At 34.4% G+C, this 27361-nt stretch overlaps 2 protein-coding genes across 2 annotated transcripts in view; both read left to right on the top strand.

Moving 5' to 3' along the window:
• The window catches only part of LOC133202716 (regulator of G-protein signaling 12-like), a 281826-nt gene that overhangs the window by 110559 nt on the left and 143906 nt on the right, over positions 1-27361 (top strand). The gene's annotated exons all lie outside the window — the stretch shown is intronic.
• On the top strand, positions 4353-16197 carry LOC133202369 (cytochrome P450 26A1-like). Its single transcript, XM_061338184.1, has 4 exons — positions 4353-4596; positions 10977-11474; positions 12997-13425; positions 13576-16197. Exons 1-4 carry the CDS (start codon positions 4375-4377, stop codon positions 13927-13929), a joined length of 1503 nt encoding a protein of 500 aa, XP_061194168.1. The 5' UTR covers positions 4353-4374; the 3' UTR covers positions 13930-16197.

A 27361-nucleotide genomic window follows, 5' to 3' on the forward strand; every position in this document is an offset into this window, starting at 1 on the left:
TCAATTCTGTCACTGAATGCATGCCAGTAAAATTTAGCTGATGCCACCCACAGCGTGACGTAAGCGGTCCAATTTCATTCTGCGGACAAACATCGATTTTTTTTAATGACCGCTCAGTAAAACATTGGATATGTTAGACTTTTTTCAAAGTATAGATTTAAGGTCTAACAATAATTTGTCTTTTTCTGATGAAATTTAAAGCAATATGAGTTGCATTTTTGAAAATTTTATTTTGCTTTTAAATTGTGTTATTATGAAAAATTTGTATGTATTTTTAACCTTTTTGATCAATGAGACAGAAATAAGGTATCAAATTGTTTCAGAATAAAGGATTTTGTATAATCAAATGTGTAGTATTAAATATAAGAAATCAATATTGTACAGGACGACAATAATGTAACTTTGCTTCAATCAAAGCTCATAAACAGTTCTTTCATCGCAAAATACAAACAACAAAAGTTTATAAACGTTCTTTTTCCTGTCATTGAAATATTTAATTACAATTTTGCAACAAAAATTTCTGACATTAAAGTTGCAGCTCATATTGCTTTAAAATATTAAGCGATTTTTTTTTACAACCCAAACCTCTATAAAGGAAGACATGAGGCTTATTTCAGCACATATTGAAAACACTTTGCATATATTGGAAAAACTGCATTTGCCACATGATTATCAGTATCTTAAAAGAGAAAGTATTGTTTGTAAATTATCTTTCCGTGAATTATAGAAGTCGTTTTTATTTTAACTGGAGCTGATATTATGTAATCTGGGATCGATTGCGTTATAAAAGTATAAGGGATCTCAATTAAACCCAATTAAAGATGACACAGGACCAATTTAACTATGTTTGATTTTCAAAAATCGACATTAGAAAATTTGCTTGAAAATGACTTTCTGATAGCTGACATAGCAAAATCTTAGTAATATCAGAAATATATCGCAGAATGAAATGATGTTCTTTGAATTCATGGAGTAAAAACGAGCTTTCGTAAATGAAAACAAGACGATCCTGAAAAAGAGACTTGAGATTTAACAAAAAAGAAATTCTCCGTGTGATGATTTTTGTTTTCAGACACATTCAATTATAAGTTTCAACATGTCCGCAAAGGGCTTCAAATTCTTGAAGAAACAGCTTACAAACAATATCCAGCAATTTTTTCCAGTGTTGCAAAACATGCCATCCATACATGTTGAAATGAGCCTGGGCTTTTTTTTTCTCATTTTTTAAAACAAAAAATCACCAATATATTTTGTTATACCTTTAAAAATTAGTTCCTAAATAAATTTATACTAAAAAATTTTAACATTTCCAATATTTTACTGAGCGCTCGTAAAAAATAATTGATGTTTGATCACAGCGTCGATGAAATATTGGACCGCTTACGTGACAATGTGGGCGAGATAAGCTAAATCTTATTTGCATTCATTGGTGTTCGACATCGGCAGAACTGAACGAGTTTTACTGCAATGTGGGTAGAAGATTTAAATTTTCATGGAAGACAGCACAAGAAACATATCAAACAAGATGTGTATGTGAAACACTGATGCCCCCGTATGGCATCGCGTGGCGAGGTTTTGAGTTTTTCAAATGCAAATCAAACTCAAAGGTCAAGAGATAAAAAATGTTGGTACCCAAAGAAAGGTCTTGTCACAAGGAATACACCTGTGAAAAATGAAAGCCCTTACACCAACTATTCAAAGCTTAAGATTATGGTAAAGGTTAAACTTTTTCAAAATAGATCAAATTTAACGGGAAGGTCTTGTCACAAGAAATATACGAGGGGTTATCAAAAAGTTCGTGGACTTGCGCCATAAAATTAAAACCGCTTTAGATACATCAATGACTTTTAATACATTTAGTTAGCATCATCTTTTCTATCTATAGAATAAACCGTAAATCATAAAATAATTTTTTTTAATAAATTGTTAATGTTTTTGTAAGCAATGGTATGTCCAAGCGGCGCAACCTCAAATATGACGTTTTTTCTACCTGAGTTTAACTGAGAAAAACTCTTTTGATATGAGCATTTGTCGTCCAAAAATCCGGTTAATTCAGGCATGTGATACAACACAATTGTTCCGTAAAATTTTCAATTTTTACCCCATTCTGTAAATTCTATGATATTTTATCGTAAATTTTATATGGAGAATCCAAACAATTAAGGACTTGAAAATGACGTCAAAAAGGGGGAGGGGTTTCTGTTTCCAACATTCTTTAAAGTTTCGCACCTGGAAAAACTGGTATAGACCCAGAGAATGTTTAAATCGGCTACAGAAAAATAAGATACACCCAGAGTACTCGTTTTAAATACCCAAAAAGATTCAGAGAGATGAAAGATGCACAGTTAAAGTCAATTTGTAGTCATGGTGTCAAAAATCAGTCACGTCGAAAAGTGACATTGATCATGTGTGGTAGAAATTGAACTCCAACAAGCTAAGTATTCTGGCATAATCAAGTGAGGATCTTTCCTTATATATAGATACATTTACAATATTATATGCATTGAAAGCAGCTGTTCATGACATTGTAAAGTCACATAAACAAGACGGGCTAAAGTACTTACTTAACTCCAAGTAATCACTTTAAGATAAGTGTATAAGGTAGACGGAGTGGACATTGAGAAACAATGACGTTGTCGGACGTCATGAAACTAAACGGCGACAGCGCCGGGTGATCATACAATGTCTTTTTTAATTTAGAATAATTTGGCAAATTATCAACTTATTAAGCTAAAATTTTCAACATTTCTTAAACTTTTGTTGATTTATGTTTTTCATAAATTTTGTAAGCACAGACTACATAGTATTAATTTTATCACATCAGTCCACGAACTTTTTGATAACCCCTCGTACATGTGAAATATGAAAGCCCTAGCTCCAACCACTCAAAAGTTATGGCCAAGGTTAAAGGTTTTCAAAAGTAGGTCAAACTCCAGGGTCAAAGTCAAAATTAGTGGTACCCAAAAGAAGATCTTACCACAAGGAATATACATGTGAAATATGAAAGCCTTTCCACCAAGTGTGTAAAAGCAACATGTATGGCCAATTTTTAAAGTTAAAAATTTTTAAAAGAAGGTCCAACTCCATGGTCAAAAATTGTATACCCAAGGAAAGATCTTATCACAAGGAATACACATGTGAAGTATGAAAGCCCTAGCACCAACCATTCAAAAGTTATAGTCATGGTTAAGGTTTGGTAAAATTTTGCATAGGTGGGTCAAACTCTAAGGTCAAAAATGTTGGTACCCAAAGAAAGGTCTTGTCACAAGGAATATACACGTGAAATATAAAAGCCATAGCTCCAACCGATCAAAAGTTATGGGCAAGGTTAAAGATTTTTGCGGACAAACAGGCAGACGGAGGGACAGGACAAAAACTATGTGCTCCCGAATCTTTGATTACGGGGGCATAAAAAATAAAAGGTATAACAAAACATTTATTAACTGTGTGCCTCGGGCAAAATGCGTTTTGTCGACCCCTAGAACCAAACCGTTTGCCTTCGGCCTAACGGCCCAAGACAAACAGTTTGATTCTTGGGTCCGTCAAAACGCATGTTGCCTTCGAATCCTGTCAATAAATGTATTGTAATGTTTTGTAAGAAAAATCCCAAATAATCGTCACATCATAAAAGAATCATCATATTGAATGATTGTATTTTGATTGTACGTCCCATTCGTAATGAAGCAATATCAGCATAAAATCTCAGTCAGTGTATAATTCAAAACTTAAATACCATCATATATAATTAAGATGAATCAGGATGTAATGTCAAAGAGTCAATATAAAACGACAATCATTTAGTTTTTTTTATAAGTTCTGATTGATACATGTATTTCTTCATTATATGATGATTTTGGTATACTAATATAGGGGGGGGGGAATAATAATAATGTGGGGGTACCCAGCGGCTTTCCATATTTCATATATACTTTTACATTACGTAATGATACCTTGACATTGCACATGACTATAAAAAGACATGGCACGTATCATCAAACATGTTATGCACATAAGGCAGTTGAGGTGTTACATAATTTCCCCCCGTTTTTTATTGTATGTACTTATGATGCTGTTCAAAGTTCACGCGCAAATACCCGTGATTAAACAGGGTTAATACTTTTTTAACAGTATCATGTGATGTATGTTTTAACGTCTCCATGTTTATAGCACTAAATCGATCGATATGACTGCTGACATCGGTAGTAAATACTCTGACCTCGTTTTAACCCATGTCCTTAGCTTACTGTACCGAAAAAAAAATCGTTTTTGTGAATTGTCACTGTGATCTTATATTTTCGTGAACCCATAAAATGACGTCACATTGTTTATATCCGTACGAGTTGTACTATATTTCGTTCATTCATATTCCTGACGATGGGCCAACACGTGCTTTCTCTTGACAGCCTATTAAACAGTGTCTGCATTCAGTGGCTTTTTATTCTTCTTGGAGTTTATTTCACCTTTCCCTGGTTAATTAAGAAGTTGTGGTATTTTTACATTACATTCAATTGTGATTCTGAAGGCACTACAAAACCTTTGCCTCCAGGAACGTTAGGTTATCCAATCATCGGGGAGACTTTTGAATTTGTGAAAAAGGTATGTTATAAGAAAAAAAAACTTTTCGTTTATTATGCAATAAAGATATCAAGTGTTAAATATATTACTTTCATTTTAAATTATTCCATGTAATGGGTTTTTTTCACCTTGCTCTTTGTTAATGTTCAGAATATTAATATTTATAGCAGTGCACATTGAGGAATGGAATTGATTTATTTCGATATATAACATATCCTTTTCATTCCTTCCTTCATGTTGAATAAACACGTGGATGAACTTCGTTTCATATGTCAAGCGAACGTAAATATTTTGATTCATTTGAAAGTTCAGTAGGGCACTGGCACACCGCTAACAATGTGTACTACGCTTTAAAATTCACAAGTCGGGTATATAGCTACCTATCACAGAATAATCTCGACGATCCCCATTCCTTTGTAGATAAGCTACCTTTGGGTCAGTTGCCTAGAGGTCATATACATGTAACCAACAGATCTTAGGTCGTTGTTCTATTTTTTTTTATGTTGTAACTTGTGAGGTTCTGAAAGCATGGGTTGAAGAGAAACTTAAAGAATCTATTCTGCTGCTCAAAGTACCAGCCAATTTACAAATATTCTCACTTTATCCATCAAAATAAGCATTTTTTGCCCACTTACCTCGTATGTTCTACTCATATTTCGATTCTTCAAAATTTTGATAGTCTTTTCCAAAAAGGAAGAAATATTTAACTCTAGATCATAAGTTTACAGACTTTAATTCTTTTTTCTCCTCTATGAAAAATTTTCCCACCTTTTTTCTTCAAAATTTTGATAGTCTTTTCCAAAAAGGAAGAAATATTTAACTCTAGATCATAAGTTTACAGACTTTAATTCTTTATTCTCCTCTATGAAAAATTTTCCCACCTTTTTTTTTCAACGCATGTATCCCAAAACTATTCTCAATAATTCATTGGCATCTTTTACTTATTTTGTTTCAAGTAATGAAAACGTGAATCGAATTCAAATGCCAAAAGCGAAAAGCTTGATTTAAATTATCTAAGTAGATTGTTTTCTTCATACATATTTTTTTATTTTACGTTCTTTTATACTGTGTTTGAATAAATTACACGTGTAAGACTAGTAAAATCACACACATGACAGTATTTCTTGAACCAACTAGAGTTCAGAGAAGAGGGGTTCGTTGAGTATTGATTATGGAGAATATGGTCCCTGAATGTAAAGATGCTTGAACAGAAATCTACTAACTTCCATGTATGGAAATTGAATAATAGGAATACTGGAAAATGAAGACCTAATCACACTGGGTAAAATTATTCAACCAGTTAATACGGGAAGGGAGAAAATACGATGATTCCTACCCGAATCCCTTAAAAGCTAAACAGGGAGCTACCAACTGAGGTATCTGAAAATAAGTCAGCAAAGCTGTCTGAACATGCACCATATCCACCCTTCACCTATTACCCTTCCAAAATCCCCCAGAATCATCAATGATGTCCAAACTGTAACATGAAGGGGAGGGGGACGGCAGATTTGCCGGGGATTTTAACCAAGTCCCCATGAATATCGACAGGCCAGCTGAATTCCGCTGTCTGACCACAACTTAAACTCACAATGTATCATCCAGGTTGTGCCCACTCTGCATATTTACCATAAGAGAATGATATCATGACGATCGGATAAAGCACTCTGATTACTTAGTCCACAATATGCATGTTGGGGTTCACTGAACGAAGTGTGGACGCGATGTGAGTTCAGTCCTAATTTACGTGCCCTTGCATACATTTGTAGTATTTAAGGAATGGATTTAATAGCTACCCAAGTTATACTAGTATAACCTGGGTTGGGGCAGTTTACGCTTTATAAACCGCGAAGCGGTTTATAAAAAAGCGTAAACTGTTCCAACCCAGGTTATACCAGTATAACTTGGCTAGCTATTAAATTCATTCCTTATAATTTAATTTTCCATCATTAAATGTAAAAAATAAGACAATTTCTCCTTCAAAAATGCCTTCAAATTGTACGTATTTTAAATGTAACGTCGAGCGGATTGATACGTTTTTGACGTAAGTCATTGTGACGTAGGCAACCCAGGTCATACAATTTATTCAAATTTTTTATCCAATCAAATGATGCGTTACACCAAAATCAAATTATATTTCTTTAAACAAAAGTGCCCGTGACATCAAAGAAATGCCAGCTTGTTATAAAATTATCAGAAATGATGTTAAACAAAACTATATACTAGTACTCGTGAGTTTTACAAATGCAAGACTGAGAGTATCTTGCAATTGGTACCTCATTATGTGCGTTTAGTGCTCTTCGATCGCGATTCATGAATGCATGTACACTTATTTATTTCCAAAACTTACACCCCCCCCCCCCCCAAAAAAAAAAACAAAACAAAGAGGCCCAGGGGCCACATCGCTCACTTGAGCACTGTGGCTAGGAAAAAAGGAAAAATCGGTTTAGTTTTGAAAAGCTTAAATGCATAAGTGGTCCCAACCTACCCCTAAAAGGGAGCTGGGGGGGGGGGGTTATGATTTGAAAAAAAATAAAATCTACACTAACTAAGGATGCTTACATAATTTTTTGACTAACTGTGACTTTTTTCTCTACGAGTTTGAACTTTCATTGTGGCCCCATCTTACCCCTGGAGGTCATGATTTGAACTAACTTGAATCTACACTATCTGAGGATGCTTCCATATAAATATGACAAACCGTGGTTTTTCTGTTCTTGAGAAGATTTTTAAAGATTTTTCCTATATATTCCTGTGTAAAACTTTGATCGTTCATTGTGGCTCCACCCTACCCCCGGGGGTCATGATTTGAACAAATTTGAATCTACACTACCTGAGGATGCTTAAACATAAATATGACCAATCATAGCTTTGCTGTTCTTGAGAAGAAGACTTTTGAAGATTTTTCCTATGTACACCTATGTTAAACTTTGAACGTCCATTTTGGCCCCACCCTTACACTGGGGGTCATGATTTTAACAAACTTGAATCTACACCACCTGAGGATGCTTCCATATAAATATGACCAATCATAGCATTGCTGTTCTTGAGAAGAAGATTTTTGAAGATTTTTCCTATATATTCCTATGTAAAACTTTGATCGTCCATTGTGGCCTAACCCTACCACTGGGGGTCATGATTTGAACAAATTTGAATCTACACCACCTGCAGATGCTTCCATATAAATATGACCAATCATAGCTTTGCTGTTCTTGATAAGAAGATTTTTGAAGATTTTTCCTACATATTCCTATATAAAACTTTGATCGTCCAATGACGTCCATTGTGGCCCCACCCTACCCCCGGGGGTCATGATTTGAACAAACTTGAATCTACACCACCTGAGGATGCTTCAATATAAATATGACAAATCGTAGCTTTGCTGTTCTTGAGAAGAAGATTTTTGAAGATTTTTCCTATATACTCCTACGTTAAACTTTGATCGTTCATTGTGGCCCCATCCTACCCCCGGGGGTCATGATTTGAACAAATTTGAACCCACACCACCTGAGGATGCTTCCATATAAATATTACCACTCATTGCTTTGCTGTTCTTGAGCAGAAGATTTTTGAAGATTTTTCCTATATATTCCTATGTAAAACTTTGATCGTCCATTGTGGCCCCACCCTGCCCCTGGCGGTCATGATTTGAACAAACTTGAATCTACACCACCTGAGGATGCTTCCATATAAATATGATCAATCATAGCTTTCCTGTTCTTGATAAGAAGATTTTTGAAGATTTTTCCTATATATTCCCATGTAAAATTTGATCGTCCATTGTGGCCCCACCCTACCCCCGGGGGTCATGATTTGAATAAACTTGAATCTACACTACCTGACAATAATTCCACATGAGTTTCATCTTTCCTGGCCCATTGGTTCTTGAGAAACATAAACACATTTTAGCATTTATAACGAAATCATGCAAAAGCAAAAACAAATTCTAGTCAATCTTATTTGCTCGACACTGAATTATGATTTGAGCCAATCTTCTTATATACATGTATTTCTTGGATTCGAGACTCCATCTCCAAGGCCTTTCATTTTGTTGATTTTGTTCTCGTCTCAATGCATGTCTTCTTGTTTTTGTAATAATCAACAGATTTCCAAATAACTTCAGGAAATATTAGCAAAAAAAAAAAAAAAGAAAAAAAAAAAAAAAAAAAAAAATGCATGATTTCTGAGTCAGAATGACGTTCCTGTGCAACTGACAAAGACAAAAAAAATACAGTCATGTAAATTATTTTCAGAATCTTTCTTTTTTTTTTCTTTAAACAATGTAAAACTGTCGTACAAAAACGTTTAATTTAAACGAGCACCAATTTAGTCAAACATACACTCTTAGAAATGTATGATATGTATACCTTAGAAATGGATTTTTAATTTTTTTTTTAAAAAACCTTTTAAACTAAACTGCTGTCTTATGTATATGTTTGCAACTTGCTGGAGAGAATTAGTTGGCCGATCACAGAGCTACATATGTAAAACCTACTTCTGGACTTATTTTCTCAGTTCACAGATCTGCACCGAAAAGATCGCCGGTTTATTTTTTCGGTTGGTCTTTTTTTCAAATCCCAGACACATCATTTATAGATAATAGATCAATTACTGCTGGAAAACAGACATTTATATTCGATGAAATTCTAAGTTTTTGATTATTTAATTCCATAACCGCCTCGTCTGTATCGCGGTATTGAACGAAACCATCAGATATGCTGAGAAAGAAAATTATGGTCGTATTCTGTAACTAACATGCACTCATGCTATCACTGAAACTTCTCTTTTTTTCAACCCATTAAGCTTCTGATTATGTACCTACGTAATCTGTATTTCTGCTTTTATCAATTTTTGTCGTCATTCAGTTTAACATACTTATCTAAATCAATCACGTCTGACCGAGTATATTTTTTATAAGAAAATCTAGCAAAGATCATCACTAAATATTTTTGTCAACTAAATGTATGTATTCAAATGAGGATGTCTGCTTGCTGACTGTAGAAACTTATTGTATAACTGTGTTGTATACACAAGGAGAGGTATTTAAAAAAAATATATCTAATATGTAAAGATTGTTGTGGTCGAAGAACATATTATATTTAAAGATACTTCTTTTATAAAATGTTCCAATTATTAACTGACATACACATTTACCAATGTGTTGTCAATAATAAACATACCAACAAACTACTGCGATAAACCTTCTTAACCGCATAGCATATCGATCAAACTATTTCTTTTTGACATTATTTGGTTACAATTGCTTCGGAAGGTGTGACTATGTCACATTAATGATTCAGAAGAGAGATAGTGGCCAAAGGAGGGAATTAAAGCCGATGGAAAAGAATTCCTTAATTTTTACACATACTTACTTGAATATACATGCAAGTATCAAGTCTGAGCCAGAGATATAGCAATTTTGAGGTAAAAATGTTATTATATTTATAAGTAATTATTTGGTGTGCATGAGGATGATAACCGACGTTGGAGCACATGATAATTTTTGCATTATTTATTTTCACTATGACGATTCAATGTCTGTTATCACCTCATATATACCCCCCCACCCCCCCACCCCCAAAAAGAAAAAAATCACGCTCCTTATTTAGATTAATATAAATGTGTAAATCATTTGCCTTTGATTTGGTATATTTTGGATCCTGTCTATCAGTATCCAGCGATGCTTTGTATGAGGTAAGGTCAGTGGTTCTGAAAAAAAGAAAGGTACAGTTTTTAGATATTACAAAGTCAGATAAACGATCTATGAGCAAACTTTCATCTTAATTAACAACTTTCTGTTAGCTTCTAAATACAAAATACGATAGTGTTTCAGTGATTTAAATTACATACCACACATTGAAGGAGAATGTTCTGTTTTCGTAATGGCTTTGTTGTTAAGTCCCATGACGCAATTAAACCGGGTTTTTTTTTCTCTGACAACCTCATTTGTCTCCAAAACGAGAAGTTGATGGAGAATACGTGTATGAAGTCACTGTCAACGACATGTAATTATAGGAAATGACTTTCTCAATATTGTTTGTTTCAGCTTTTGCATTTAATGCTTTAAATCTCAAATTTACTTATTTACTGCGGACCCTGAATGTAAAATTTTGATTTATCATAAAAAAAATCCAATTCAGCACTACTTAACTTAGGGTCCATCCATACCGGTACATGTATGATAGCATGTTTATTTCCTTGTAAAACATTGACTAGGAGGTCAGCTGTAAATCATATCCAAATACATTGTACACGTATTATGAATCTTTTCCGAATATGATTTTTTTCCTCTCTGCTTACTACCAATTATAGATATGTTTGCTTGTTTGACTGCAAAACATGTCAACTTGCTCTTTATAGACTTTATACAGATATTAAAGATTTCTTTTCTATACATATTTCAGAACGCAGACTTTTACACGGAAAGACGCCAGAAGTATGGCGAAGTTTACATGACCCATACATTAGGAAGGCCAACCATTCGCGTATCAGGTGCAAGTCATTTACGCGTAATTCTAATGGGGGAGAACACCCTGGTTAGCACGAACTGGCCATCATCTGTCAAAAAGGTGTTTGGCAATGGCTCCTTGGCAATGGCAGAGGGCGACGTTCATTCCTTTAGAAAGAAACTTATAATCAAAGCATTTACTCATGAAGCATTAGAGAACTACATACCATCCATTGTAGAGATCACACGTATTTATATTCGAAAATGGACGTCAGCCAAAGAGATTCATGGATATGATGAGTGCAAAGAATTGGCCTTTGCCCTAGCAGCTAAGGTGTTGATGGGATCCGACTTTGACCAAGAATATGTTTCTTATCTGTCATCGACGTTTGAAACTATGATTTACAATATGTTTTCCCTACCTCTACTAATTCCAGGACTTGGTCTTTGGAAGGTATGTATTGGTTTAATTAATATAGTCAGATTAAACAATTGTGAGTTAAATCGAGATCCTAAATCAAGGGAAATGTTTGAGAAACAAATATACACCCCATCCCCCATGTGCCAATTTTAAGAAGGGAACAACTTTAAATTTATAATGTCAGTAAGTATAGGGGAAACAATCCTCTACTAGTCAAGGGCAAACATAATACTAAGTTTGATCTCTAACAGACCTCAATTCATTAAGGGTAAATAAATTTACATCTTAGAGGGTACCAGTGTACCAAATTTAATGTCTGTTAAGCAGATGGTTCTCAAGATACTGAGCAGACACTATCTTCCTATATCTAGTGTTTATGTCTATCTTGTTTGACCATTGACCTTTTGACTTTTAGACATAAAAAACAACAAGTATCATCTACTCCCTAGGGAGAATCAGTGTACCAAGTTTGATGACTGTAAAGGGTAATTGATATATACTGAGCTGTCAGTACTTTCCAATATCTAGAGTAATTTGACTCTTGACCTTTGATCTTGTGACCTCAACATCTACAGTGATTAACTACTCCTTAGGGGAAAGCATGTACCAAGTTTGATGTCTGTCAAGCAAAGGGATCTCAAGATATTGAGTGGACAATATCTTCCTACAGTATGTTCAATTTGCCCTTGACCTTGGACTTTGTGACACCAAAATGTACAGTGGTCAACTACGTATACTTCAAGGGGAAACCAGACTGGTGTATGAAGTTGAAGTCTGTCAAGCAAGGTGTTCCAAAGATATTGAGTGTTTTCATTATCATCTGCTCCGTAAGTGGAACAAAAGAATTATGTTTGATGTCTGTCAAGCAAAGGTTTCTCAAGATATTGCAACAATATCATCCTATGTCTAGAGTAGTTTGACACTGACCTTTGACAAAGTGACATCAAAATCTACAATGGTCATCTATTTTCTAGTGTACTAAGTTTGATGTACATCAAGCAAAAGGTTCTCAAGATATTGAGTGGTCAGCATCTTCTTATGTCCAGTTTAAGCCTTGACCTTCGAATTCGGAGCTCAGAATCAATTGAAGCCATCTATTCCTCAGTGGAATTAAGTGCACCAAGTGTGAGTGGGCAATAATTTCCAGTTTGACCTTTGACCTTGTGATCTAAAAATATACGGGTCATATACTTTTTAAGAGAAACCAATGTACCAAGATTGATGTCTGTGAAGCAAATAATTTTCAAGATATTGAACAGACAAGATCTTATCTCTAGTAATATCTTATCTATAGATCTTTGATTCTGTGACCTCAAAATCAATACGGGTCATCTAATCTTACGGGGGAACCCGTGCTCTAAGTTTGATATCTGTCAAGCAAAATGTTTCCATAATAATGAGCGGATAATTAATACCTGGGTCTACTGAAATACTGACAGCTTTGAAGCAATATGCCCCCCCCCCTTTTCAAGGGGGCATAAAAAGCGGTGCATTTCATATAGACAAAACATCTTGGTTCTAGTTTACTTCAAATAGACAAATTCATTTTTTGTAGGCAATGAAGGCTAGGGAAACCATACACAAGGAGATATCAAAGTGTTTAAACAAAATACAAAATGAAGGGAGCAAGCAGGCTTTCAGAAGTGTTATCCATCATATTATGGATCAGAATGAGTACGGGAATTACGACAGATCGGAAGTTTTGGACGCTTTGCAAGAACTCTTCTTCACCGGACATGACACAAGCGCAAGCGCAATGACAAGTGTTCTGATGTTTGTTGGAAGAAACCCGGAAGTTCTACAGCGCCTGCGCGAGGAATTAGACGCAGAAGGGCTTTTACATTGCTCAGACGACGAACTTGATCTATCATTAAATAAAATATGTAGCCTAAGGTATCTATATTCAGTTGTGCGAGAGGTGTTGAGAGTAGCATCGCCAGTTGGAGCAGGATATCGAAAAGCTTTAAGAACATTCGAAGTTGGGGTATTAAATTTTTTTTAACCATTTAAATATATGTATTTTCTTTAACGAAAAGCCTGGTTAATATAAGTGAGACAACTTTCTACTTTAGCTCTATATTTCTATGTCTTTTTAAAGGAATTTTACTCAAATTTTATCTTTGAATCATTTCAGAATTACCGAATACCAAAGGGATGGACTATAGCCATCGGGTTTAGGGACACGCATCTAACCTCTCCTGTGTATAAGGACCCAGAGACGTTTGACCCTTCAAGATGGGACACGCTTCCAAATTTAGACAGACAAGATGGAGATTCAAGTATTGATCGAATGAATTACACTGCTTTTGGGGCTGGGGCAAGATTTTGTGTGGGAAAAGAATACGCTAAACTGATTATCCGGATATTTGTCATAGAACTGGCTCGTAAATGTGACTGGAAGTTACATAATCCTTATCCCAAAATGGTTTACATTCCCGTCCCTAGAGCGGTGGACAGATTACCATTAGCAATTTGGAAGCACGATTAACATGGTGAACTTTTGTTGGTTCGAGGTGAAAGGTCGTATTTCAGAGGTCGCAAGGTCAGGAAAAGTGCAATAGTAAAAAAAGAAACTCGGTGAAATTTTGGGAAGACTTATACGGTGTGATTGGACGTTTCTCATAAATGCAATTTTATGTAACGAGATATAATAGTTGTGCCATAGAAGGTAAACAAGGTCAGTGCATCCGGTGATATTAATACTCTTGTTGGTTAACCGAGCCTTTCCTCTGCATGCAAGTCCAAGACCATGCAATAGGTCTGAACCTCTTTTTTTTTCAACATATCCAACTACTCAGGGAAACTTTATATTTAAATATTAAAGAAATTATAATTAAAAACAATCAACAGTTAATATAACTTAAACACTGAAAATGCAATCCTTACCTTCAGAATAGCTTTTTCTCCGTTTTAGACTCGAATACTGTATTTTACTTAATTCAAAAAGTTTGCCATCGAATTATATGAAATTATTCAAAATAGAGACACTTTATTCAGGCTTTACGCTTATATTAACATTAGTCGTTAAAAACGTTTATAAACAAGGTTTAATTAAGTATGACTTTATAGAAAATAAGTGTACATAGACAATTAGATGTTAGATTAATTTTGACGCTAAATTAACATCGAAAAACAAATACGAGGGGTGATCAGAAAGTTCGCGAACTAAGTGAATTACTTCCATAAAAGAAATAAAATTAGGTTTCAGTGTTCATTATTTTTAAAAGTCGTCCTCTCCGATTTTAATGCACATTTGCCACCGTTCTGCCCATGCGCGAATCACGTGATCCAGGCGGTCACGTGACATGCACCGTAGCGTTCTGTTCAAAGAAGTTGAATGATTTTTCCGAGTCTTATATTTCTTACCATGCAAATTATTTTTTATAACCCAAACGATCAATTTGTCAGAAATGACCAAATCTCGGAAATAGGATGGGTGGATAAGGATATCCTTTTCCGGAATGAGCATGGTGAGAATCACAACCCGAGTTTTCTGTCTTAGGAACGTCGTTTATCCGATATGGATATAGTATGTGCGCCTTCTTTTACCATATCTGACATGCTTAAAGTCTAAAGTAAACGATAATTTTGGGATTTGATAATTATATTATTGTTAAGATATTCAACTATTTTTCTAACTGTAACTTGGCGATCTTTTATATCAAATTGCTCTACTAAGGACACATCTCTTCCTCAGCTTGCTTTCACTTACAACAAAACAAACACCATTTTTAACCATCTCCCTTCCTTCACTAAAGCAATCAATCCAATTATTGATTGAACCTCTGGCAAGTCTTTTGTCTTCATAAACCTTGTACAAAATAGTATATGCTACTGCAAAGGAATTTCCAAGATATACGTTAAACTTTACAGCCGTTCCTTGCTCGAGTACGACCGAGTGAATCATTTTTCGCAACAAGTCACCTACATATTGACGTCATTTTCACAGAGTGACGTAACAAACATCGAGCAAAACATTACATAACATCTGCTATTGATAGAACATATGTATGACTATATGTGTGTCAAATTTCATTCTGATCTGAATTGTGGTTTGTAATTATAGAGATAGTTCGCGAACTTTTTGATCACCCCTCGTATGGTTCCTTGTCAATAAAAAGAAACATTACTCCAATTCTTTTTCCTAGAACATAGTTTCTGTGATATTTTTTTTATAATTACAAAGATTACACGCTATTTGAAAACCCAAATAACATACATTGAATTTGAACAATATCAAAGAATCAATCAAGTTCTCTGTGTGAAAACATTGCCTGTCAGTATAATTTAATCAATAATTAATTTGAATTTATCTTTTTTAATTGCATTATTAAGAAAGGAATTCATTATTAGAGTCAATGTCAACCATAAACGAATCGAAAAGAATAAAAAAAATCTGTCTTTGAAATTTTAATGAAAGTGCAATTATATTTAGTACAAAGATAAAACGAGATTTCTTTTATTAATAAAATTTAAATATAGCCGTGATATATCACTCTATGTGTACATCAATATTTGGAAAACAGAAATGAATTCTAATCTTTACGTAACTGTATTCGACCAATAAGAAATAAAACGTATTGAAATTGAATAATTTGCAGCAACGGGGTGGTTCTAACCCACTATTTAAAATTAATAAAACCCTCAAATTAATGCCAAAATTTGGAAAAGCTTGAAGGTGGCGCTTTAATCAAATTATGTTTCTAGTATTCGTGTACTAATACAGTATTTTATGCATTATAACACGATTTTTTAACTTCGATATTTTATTAATGATTTGCTTTGTACATTGTACATCAACATTGGTTTTATTTATATTTGTTATATGAATTATATATTTTCAAAAATGGATTTCTTTGCTTGTTTACTTTCTTTTTTGTATTCATCTACTTATTTATTTAATTATTCTTTGACAAGAAAATTCTTGTTCTACAACCAAAATTGTTCCTGTCGAGTTTTGCCCGCGCGAATAGAACGGGTTTGGGTATTCCAAATCCAGTTTGGCCTTGGATCAGGGTCAATCTCTTATAACAAATACTTAAACTTTTTTTTACTTCTTTGTGAGATCCCATTTGCCAAATGATAGATAATATGTAAAATCAGTCCTTGTGTAAGATTATATAACATAAAATATCAATAGAGATGCATGCAAAAGCTCATGTACAATGTATACTTGTGTTTCATGGTCAATTTTTTGAAGGAACTATTAGAAGTAGAACTATTTTTATTAAGGTTAAATTTGTATATATTAGATATGAAATGTACCGTATATCAGTAACGTTCATTAGTTCATCAGAAGTTCACTTGGTTTAAATTCGAGGACTTGCACTACTTTTATCTCATATACCCTAGGTATAGCACTGTAGTGACTTGGAACAAATGCAATCGATAAAATCGTAGTTAATGAAGGTTACTGTGCTTGGTTATATCCTTGATCAGGTGTGACGGGACAGATTTTAACTAAGTCCCTGTCAAACAGAAATCAAGAAGTCACAGTTTGGAACATGATTGAGGTTCCTCCTAGTACCTATATGCACTAGCATGAGGCGTGTATTGTGGTTTTCTAGAATTTAGTGCTTGTAAAATGTTTGCAACGTTTCTTGAATTATATTTATGATATTTTTATACCCTCAGCTTAAAAAAATGGGGGAGGGGGGGGGGGCTATATAATGATGGAGTTGTCCATCCTTTGCACGCACTTTTGTGCGTCCGTCCGTTACACTTAGGGGTAGCCAAGAAATGCGCTGCCATTATACTCATGTAAGAGCAGGGGTATATATCATTTTGTAAGCACAATGCCCACCATATCTCTAGTTAATCTTGCAAAGTTTAGCAGGAATGTTATGTCATTGCATTCCCGTTACATAAAGCACCAGATAAGTTGTTGCTATTATTATTAAAAGGTACGCAGTGGGCATGCTGGTTAATTATAAAATCGTTTGAGTGACCTTAATATAAGTACATGCTTAGAGTTCAGCGCAATATGAAGATAACGAACAAATTCAAAAGTCCATTGAAACAATACAAATCGGGAGCAGAGCAAATACGGACCTCTAGAAACATCAGAGGTGGGATCAGGTGCCATGGACGAGCAAGCATCCCCTGTCGACCGGTCACACCCGCCGTGTGCTCCTTGTCATGATCAGGCAAACGGAAAAATCCGTAGTCAATTCAATGTGTAAATAATGTCCTAACAATTAGTATGAAAAATATCAATAATAAAAATAACTAGATGGTTTCTTGTTGCTAGGGCAACAAGTGGTCTTCCGACCGAACTTTTCTCCAGAACGCTATGCTATCTCACTTCATTTAATACTTTATTGAAGGTATTTTTCGTTTGCGTTTATGTAACACAGTCTTTCAACATAGATCATAATTATTAAAGGATTTCTGTAGATAGAATCTCTGTTAACAAAGCTTTAAAAAATAAGCAAAAACTATCATACATGTCTTCACGGAGAAAAATATTATTTACAACTGAAAAAAGAGAGAAACAACCTCCCGCCCAAGCAGGATTCGAACGCGCAACATACGAGAAAGATTGGATCGGTCATATCTTTGCAATAAATGCATCAATCAAAATGATGAAAACATACATAGAACTCTTAGAAGACTCTCTATTAACCCTGTAAATTTCAAAGAAAAATATTGAAAAACAAAAAAGTTGCAAATTTAACATTTTTGAATTCACTTCCCTTCGCGACCGGAAGTACGAACGACGAAAAATAAAGGTCGATCACCATATCTCCATTTGATGTTCTATCACGTCAGTGAGTTTCAATTTCATATCTTTAACCGTTCTCGAGAAAATTAACGGACAAAATTCCATTTAAAAAATACAATTTCCCCCAAAAATCGCGAACGGAAGTGAATTTCAAAAAAGTGAGGGACACCCCTGGAGATATATTCATGATGCATCGTCCCTGAAAAAATCTTTCAAATTGAACCACGCATAGCTGAGATATGGCCTGTACTATGAAAAAAAGAATAATAATAACTAGATACGTTTCTTTTTGCTAGGGCAAAAAGTGGTCTTCCGACTGAACTTTTCTGCAGATCGTTATGCTACCTCACTTCATTTAATACTTTATTGAAGGTATTTTTTGTTTGTGTTTATGTAACACAGTCTTTCAACATAGATCATGATTATTAAAGGATTTCTGTAGAATCTCTGTTAAAGAAAGCTTTAAAAAATAAGCAAAAATTATCTACAAATGAAAAAAGAGAGAAACAATCTCCCCCCCCCCCCCCAAGCAGGATTCGAACCCGCAACAATACGAGAAAGTTTACATCGGTCATATCTTTGCAATAAATGCATCAATCAAAATGATGAAAACATACCTAGAATCTAAGAAGAATCTCTATTAACCCTGTAAATCACAGAGAAAAATATTGAAAAACAAAAAAAAGTTGCAAATATAACATTTTTGAATACACTTCCGTTTGCGACCGCAAGTACGAACGACGAAAAATAATGGTCGATCACCATATCTGCATTTGATGTTCTATCACCTCAGCAAGCTTCATATTCATATCTTATCATATATATCGGGAGACCTTAATAATAACGAGTAAACAAATTGTTCAGAGAACAATTAGAGGCCTTTCCACCTTTTTAAGTGTTTCCGTGTCATTTGGGCTAAAAAAAGAAGAAAAATGAAAAAAAAATGCTCCTCCAGCTGGGATCGAACTCAAAAGCCTTGGTTTGAAAGGCAGGTGCGCTTTCCACTGCGCTACACATTCCGATAAAATTGGTAAGTTAATTGTTTAAGACTAAAGAATAAATACAAGCGTATTTTTAGAATCGGTAGGGGAAGAAAGAAGTTCCGTAAAGGGAAATAGTTCCAGAACTTGCAAGCAGCATATAAAATAACAAGGGACGGGCTGCGTGAGAAAACGTTAACACTGTTCCCTAATGAAAATGTATTAATGGCTTGTAGCCCGATTCATCGATATTGTGAGCATGCTTAATTTTTTGAAAATAGCTTTGTTGTAAGCTTAAAAGATCGGGTTCGGATTTTAACATTTCTGACTGAATATCCTGAAATAAATATGAAACATTTAAATAAGTATTTCTTTGGGTTAAATTAAATATGTGTAGCACAAATTAAACTCCCAACAGGCATTTTTAGAAGGGAAACACGACAATGAAAGCGAGAATTGTTTTTAATATACCGAAAATCGCTATTTCTGGAAACTGATTAATTCTAAATAAAAATCAAATAAATTCCAGATGTAAAAGAAAGAGAGAATGCTTGGTATTAAAATGTCGTATCATATCAGGAAAATTAAATGCTACTAACGACATCTGAAGAGATAGCCGATAAAAGGTTTAGATCATTTCTTCGTTCACCTGCACTTTCATTTCAAACACAACAGAAAGTGTAGTTTTTGCCGTGAAACTTCATGACTTCTATAAACTTATAAGACTCACCGTAAAACTCTCGAGAAAGTTTCTCTGAGGTCTATACTACATTTGTACCAAATTTGGTGTCGATCCGAGGTCTGGTTTGAATTTTACAGAAATATTCTACGTTGTTGTTGATGTGATTCTTTTTTAAGAAAGGGGGGGGGGGGGAGAATTATTTATTTTATGCCTCTTTTAAACTAAGAATTGTAACTACTTTCACATCCTTAAGCTTGATTGTGACCTTTGGGTCAAGGTCAAAGGTCAAGGTCATAACAAAAAAAAAACCTCAAGGAAATCTTTACTTTCTATGTTTTTACCTGATACTGGAGCTGGATGCATGTCCTTACTTCTCATTTGACCCAATGTCAAGGTCAAAGGTCAAGGTCAAAGTTCAAGGTCATTTGGTGAATTGCTATATTTTACACATATATAAGGAATTTCTTATGTTTTTAAATGACCTTGACCTTTGACCTGGACCTATATTTCAAGATCAAAGTCAAATATGCCGATGCAGTTGGTCCCATGTCTCTAAGATACACCGTTTTTTTTAAATAAAAAGTTCATTAAATGTAAGCAGCGTAAACTTTCAGGGGCAGTAACTCATACAAGGGACCAAAGAATGATTTTGCAATGATAGAATGAAGAGAGCACTAAATGAGTCAAAGACACTGATGAAGGCTTGGAATCTCTACGGTTTACGGTTTCGGAGGAGTAGCGATAACAAGGTATTATTGCAAAAGGGGTGACAACTTTTGAATGGGTCAAGCTTTGGGGACAAGAATGAAATCCTTAAAATAGTTTTAGAAGGACATATTATAGATGCAAAGATATTCAGTATATGCCGAAAGGTTTTCTACAGAATCTCTGACAAAAAAGCTTTTAAAAATCAGCAAAAACTACCATACATGTTTTCAAAGAGAGAGAAGTCATTAGCAACTGAAAAAAGAGAAAAACAAAGGGAAAAAAAATTAACTGCATCCAGCAGGATTCGAACCCCAGACAGTGGGACAAAATTTGGATCGGTCATATCTTTGCAATAAATGCACGCATCAAAATATTGAATACATATTTAGAATTCTTGTAAGACACTCTATAAACCCTGTAAATCCTGAAGAAAAATATTGGAAAACAAAAAAGTTGCAAATTTAACATTTTTGAATTCACTTCCGTTCGCGACCGGAAGTACGAACGACGAAAAATAAAGGTCGATCACCGTATTTCCATTTGATGTTCTATCAGGTCAGTGAGTTTCAATTTCATATCTTTAACAGTTCTCGAGAAAATTAACGGACAAAATTCCATTTAAAAAATACAATTTTCCCCAAAAATCGCGAACGGAAGTGAATTTCAAAAATGTGAGGGACACCCCTGGAGATATATTCATGATGCATCGTCCCTGAAAAAATCTTTCAAATTGAACCACGCATAGCTGAGATATGGCCTGTACTATGAAAAAAAGAATAATAATAATAATAGAAAACAGACGGAAAACAATAAGGTCTTCCGAAGGAAGTCGGAAGACCTTAATAATAGAAAACAGACGGAAAACAATAAGGTCTTCCGAAGGAAGTCGGAAGACCTTAATAATAAGAAACAGTAGAATCACTATAAGGTCTTCCGTGAAGACGGAAGACCTTAATAACAGAATGCCGTATAAGGTTCACGTCAAAACATGGCTGACGCAAAACAATTCCTGAATTTTCCCCTTCAATTCGAGCATTTCTGCATTGGACAGGGCTGATGGTTGTTTATGAGATGATAAACTATGTGTAAACTTTCTTAGTTTAGCGGAATCATGAACATTTTCGGCGTGATGAATAATTTGTTTACAGTAGTGATGAGGCTTTCGCGCACCTGCAGGAGCGGATCCAGGGATTTACAAATTAATAAAATTTAATAGAAATGAAGTTTTAATGCTTTAAAATATTTTTTAATGAAATTATTAATATGCAAGTAATAGATATACAAGAAAACGGCTAATGACTGCAGCTGACAATCACTACTTTCTAAAGATAAATTAATTCTAAATAAAATAATTATAAATTCTATAGACAAAACAGAAGAAGAATGAATGGTAGCAAAATATCAAACCACATCAGGGGAACTGAATTTTATTAATGAACCTCTTAAGAAGTTCCTTATAAGTTGTATATTTTATATCTGCCTATTCCACCTGGCTGCTTCGAGGGGGGGGGGGGGGGGGTCTTGAACATATCAATGTAAATTACCTTTATTTTGTACAAAGAATTAAGCCTTATCATTTTGAAAACTTCAAGAAGAGTTGCTTGTGATATGAAGGTCAAAGTCATTTTATTTAGAATCCAAAACATAAAAACGAAATTTGCATCCATTACAATAAAAGAGAAGGGGGGGGGGGGGGTCTGTAAAGATGACAATGTCTTCTACAGTTGACAAAATAAAAGAGGGGCAAATAAAATGCACACACATGATATATATCATATACAACCATTTTTATTTAATATAAAATCGTTTCCATGGCAACAGGAAGGTTTTTCTGGCCTATCCCAATCACCAGGTAGGTTTTACCTCTACACCTCCTCCTACGTGAATGAGCACTGAGCAGTCCCCGCAAACTATATATACGGAGGAAAAAATCAATATTTTGTAGTGTTTAAGAAACGTTGGTCCTACGTTTTCGGAAATTCTAAGATATTTAAAGATATTAAATTCTTCTTAATCCTATCAAGAAACTGGTAATACGTAAAAACTTCAAAGAGGGGCCTTTACATACCCTATGAATATTACAGAAAAAAGAAGTTAGAAAGACGAAGAAATTGAAAAAATCGACTTTTTAATCCACTTTCTGTGACGACCGGAAGTATTGACGACGGAAAAAATGTTCATGGTGACATCTACAAGTCATTATCTATGATATCTGACAGAGTTAACTTTCATATGTTAAGCTGTTCTAAAGAAATGGAGCGGACAAAGTCCTTTACAAAATTTCGTCTGTACAATAATATTAAGAATACTAGAAACTCATTACTAGTAATGAGAAGGTCTTCCGTTATACCACTTCCTGTTGGGAGTCGCCTATGTAACACAGTGTTTTTAGCGGTTTTTTGGCCGGTACTTCTAGCGGAAATAATTTGCGTGGACATGTCCTTTCTAACTTCGGTATTATCCTAAAACTAATGTAGAAAGAAAACAACTTGCAAAAATTCACTTTTTTGTATCACTTCCTGTCACGATCGGAAGTAATGGCGACACACGATTTTACACGATGCATTTGAACTGATGATTTGCTATCAGTCCTGAAAGTTTTAGACTTGAGTCTTTTACTGTTGTCAAGCAATTTTGAGAAGACATTCTAATTTTGAGTACAGGAAAACACGCGACCGGAAATGAATTGTTTAAAAATCTCTGAAATTCTTCTAGACATTTGTAGTATCTACAACATATATAAAAAACATTTCAAATACTTTATCTCTAAGTGATATTTATGAGACAGTTAAACATAGAAATAACATAGTTGATCTCATAAAACCGGAAGCTTAGGTTTTTGTTTCCGGTGGAATCTAACATATCAGAAAACAGCAAAAGAGTTGCAATAAAGTGATGCAAGTTTTAATTTTAAAAAGAAAACTTAAAATTTTTGATTTTTTATCACTTCCTGTGACGACCGGAAGTGCCGGTTGACGTGTTTAACAATATATGTTTTGTCTACTCTCCAAGATCTATTATTCTTATAAGTTTGGTGTCTTAATCTCTTACTGTTTCCGAGATCTCGCTCAGAGAACTTCTCATTTTCAGGACAGAAAAACACGCGACCGGAGGTGAATTTTACAAAGATATCTAAAATTACTCTAGACATTTGCAGTCTGAATAAAATATCTAAAAATCATTTCAAATTAATTATCTATAAAAATTTTTTATCGGAAAGTAAAATACTCAAATTATGTTGTTTTTCTCTTATAACCGGAAGTTGTCGTTTTTGTTTCCAGTGGGACTGACATATTTCGAAACGACAAATAAGATGCAATAAAGTGATGCAAAAAAAGTTTCAAAAACGAAAAGTTGAAATTTTTGATTTCTTTGATCACTTCCTGTGACGACCGGAAGTGACGGCTGACGTTCTTTTCCCAGATGGTTTTGCTTACTCGTCAAGATCTATTACTCATAAGAGTTTGGTGTCTTAATCTCTTACCGTTTCTGAGATCTGGCTCAGACAAATTCTCATTTTACGGACATTCAAACGCGCGACCGGAAGTGAATTTTACTAAGATATTTGACGTTACTCTAGACATTTACAGTCTTAATAACATATCTAAAAATCATTTCAAATACTTTATCTATAAAAAATATTTATGGGAAAGTAAAATACTCAAATTATGCAGTTTTTCGCTTATAGCCGGAAGTTGACGTTTTTGTTTCCGGTGGGACCAACATATTTCGAAACTACAAATAAGATGCAATAAAGTGATGCAAAAAAAAGATTCAAAAAAGGAAAGTTGAAATTTTCGATTTCTTTGATCACTTCCTGTGACGACCGGAAGTGACGGCTGACGCGTTTAACCCAAATGGGCTCGCCTACTTCTCAAGATCTATTACTTATATAAGTTTGGTGTCTTTATCTCTTACCGTTTCTGAGATCTCACTCGGAAAAAATATTTTTGAAAAAAACGGAAATCGGACATATCTGACGACCGGAAGTGAATTTCGAAAAAATGAAAAAAACGCCTCGAAGTATTTTCATTCTCTATCAACCCTGAAAATTTCAGGAAAATCCATCCAGCCATCTCCGAGAAATCCTGCCGACAAAAAAAGGGGAAAAAAATAATAATAATAACTAGAAACTCATTACTAGTAATGAGAAGGTCTTCCGTTATACTACTTCCTGTTTGCATAAACATGTCTTTTCCAACGTCGGTAAAAGCCTAAAACTGATGTAGAAACAAAATAACTTAAAAAAATTACTTTTTTCTTCATTTCCTGTCACGACCGGAAGTAATGACGACAGACGATTTTTACACGATGCAAATGAACTGATGACTGACTATAAGTCCTGAAAGTTTTAGACTTCAGTTTTTTACTCTTACCGAGCAATTGTGAGAACACATTCTAATTTTGGGGACAGGAAAACACACGACCGGAAGTGAATTGAATAAAAATCTCTGAATTTTCTCATGACATTTGTAGAATCTACAGCAAATGTATCAAAAAAACATTTCAAATACTTATCTGTAAGTGATATTTATGAGAAAGCTAAACATCGAAATAACGTAGTTTATCTGTTTAAACCGGAAGTTTACAGTTTTTGTTTCCGGTGGAATCTAAAATATTTCAAAACACGAAAGAGATGCAACAAAGTGATGCAAGTTTTAATTTTATAAAGAAAAGTTGAAATTTTCGATTTTTTGATCACTTCCTGTGACGACCGGAAGTGACGGCTGACGCGTCTAACCCTATGTGTTTTGCCTACTCCTCAAGGTCTATTACTCATTTAAGTTTGGTGTCTTAATCTCATGCCGTTTCCGAGATCTCGCTGAGATAACTTTTCATTTTAGGACAGGAAAAACACGCGACCGGAAGTGAATTTTACGAAGATTTTTGACGTTACTCTAGACATTTTCAGTCTGAATAACATATCTAAAAATCTTTTTAAATACTTGATCTACAAAAGATATTTAAGGGAAAGTAAATTACTCAAATTGTGTAGTTTTCCTATTCTAACCGGAAGTTGTCGTTTTTGTTTCCGGTGGGACTGACATATTTCGAAACTACACATGAGATGCAATAATGTGATGCAAAAAAAAATTCAAAAAAGAAAAGCTGAAATTTTCGATTTCTTTGATCACTTCCTGTGACGACCGGAAGTGACGGCTGACACGCTTAACGCAAATGGGCTCGCCTACTCCTCATGATCTATTACTCGTATAGGTTTGGTGTCTTAATCTCTAACCGTTTCTGAGATCTCACTCGGAAAAAATATTTTTGAAAAAAACGGAAATCGAACATATCTGACGACCGGAAGTGAATGTTGAAAAAATGAAAAAAAAGCCTCGGGGTATTTTCATTCTCTATCAACCCTGAAAATTTCAGGAAAATCCGTCCAGTCATCTCTGAGAAATCCTGCCGACAAGAAAAGGGGAAAAAAATAATAATAATAACTAGAAACTCATTACTAGTAATGAGAAGGTCTTCCGTTATACTACTTCCTGTTTGCATAAACATGTCTTTTCCAACGTCGGTATAAGCCTAAAACTGATGTAGAAACAAAATAACTTAAAAAATTACTTTTTTCTTCATTTCCTGTCACGACCGGAAGTAATGACGACAGACGATTTTTACACGATGCAAATGAACTGATGACTGACTATAAGTCCTGAAAGTTTTAGAATTCAGTCTTTTACTCTTACCGAGCAATTGTGAGAACACATTCTAATTTTGGGATAGGAAAACACACGACCGGAAGTGAATTGAATAAAAATTTCTGAATTTTCTCATGACATTTGTAGTATCTACAGCATATGTATAAAAAAAACATTTCAAATACTTATCTTTAAGTGATATTTATGAGAAAGCTAAACATCGAAATAACGTAGTTTATCTCTTTAAACCGGAAGTTTGCAGTTTTTGTTTCCGGTGGAATCTAACATATTTCAAAACACGAAAGAGATGCAACAAAGTGATGCAAGTTATAATTTTATAAAGAAAAGTTGAAATTTTCGATTTTTTGATCACTTCCTGTGACGACCGGAAGTGATGGCTGACGCGTCTAACCCTATGTGTTTTGCCTACTCTTCAAGGTCTATTACTTATTTAAGTTTGGTGTCTTAATCTCATGCCGTTTCCGAGATCTCGCTCAGATAACTTTTCATTTTGAGGACAGGAAAAACACGCGACCGGAAGTGAATTTTACTAAGATTTTTGACGTTACTCTAGACATCTGCAGTCTGAATAACATATCTAAAAATCTTTTCAAATACTTTATCTACAAAAGATATTTAAGGGAAAGTAAATTACTCAAATTATGTAGTTTTCCTCTTATAACCGGAAGTTGTCGTTTTTGTTTCCGGTGGGACTGACATATTTCGAAACTACACATAAGATGCAATAATGTGATGCAAAAAAAAATTCAAAAAAGAAAAGTTGAAATTTTCGATTTCTTTGATCACTTCCTGTGACGACCGGAAGTGACGGCTGACACGCTTAACCCAAATGGGCTCGCCTACTCCTCATGATCTATTACTCGTATAAGTTTGGTGTCTTAATCTCTTACCGTTTCTGAGATCTCACTCGGAAAAAATATTTTTGAAAAAAACGGAAATCGGACATATCTGACGACCGGAAGTGAATTTTGAAAAAATGAAAAAAACGCCTCGGGGTATTTTCATTCTCTATCAACCCTGAAAATTTCAGGAAAATCCATCCAGTCATCTCTGAGAAATCCTGCCGACAAAAAAAGGGGAAAATAATAATAATAATAATAATAATAATAATAATAAACAGTACAATCACTATAAGGTCTTCCGTCTGGAACGGAAGA

The sequence above is a fragment of the Saccostrea echinata genome, unplaced genomic scaffold (genome assembly GCF_033153115.1).
Source record: "Saccostrea echinata isolate AGI-Se365-2 ecotype Australia unplaced genomic scaffold, CSIRO_AGI_Sech_v1 ptg000047l, whole genome shotgun sequence".
Classification (NCBI taxonomy): domain Eukaryota; kingdom Metazoa; phylum Mollusca; class Bivalvia; order Ostreida; family Ostreidae; genus Saccostrea; species Saccostrea echinata.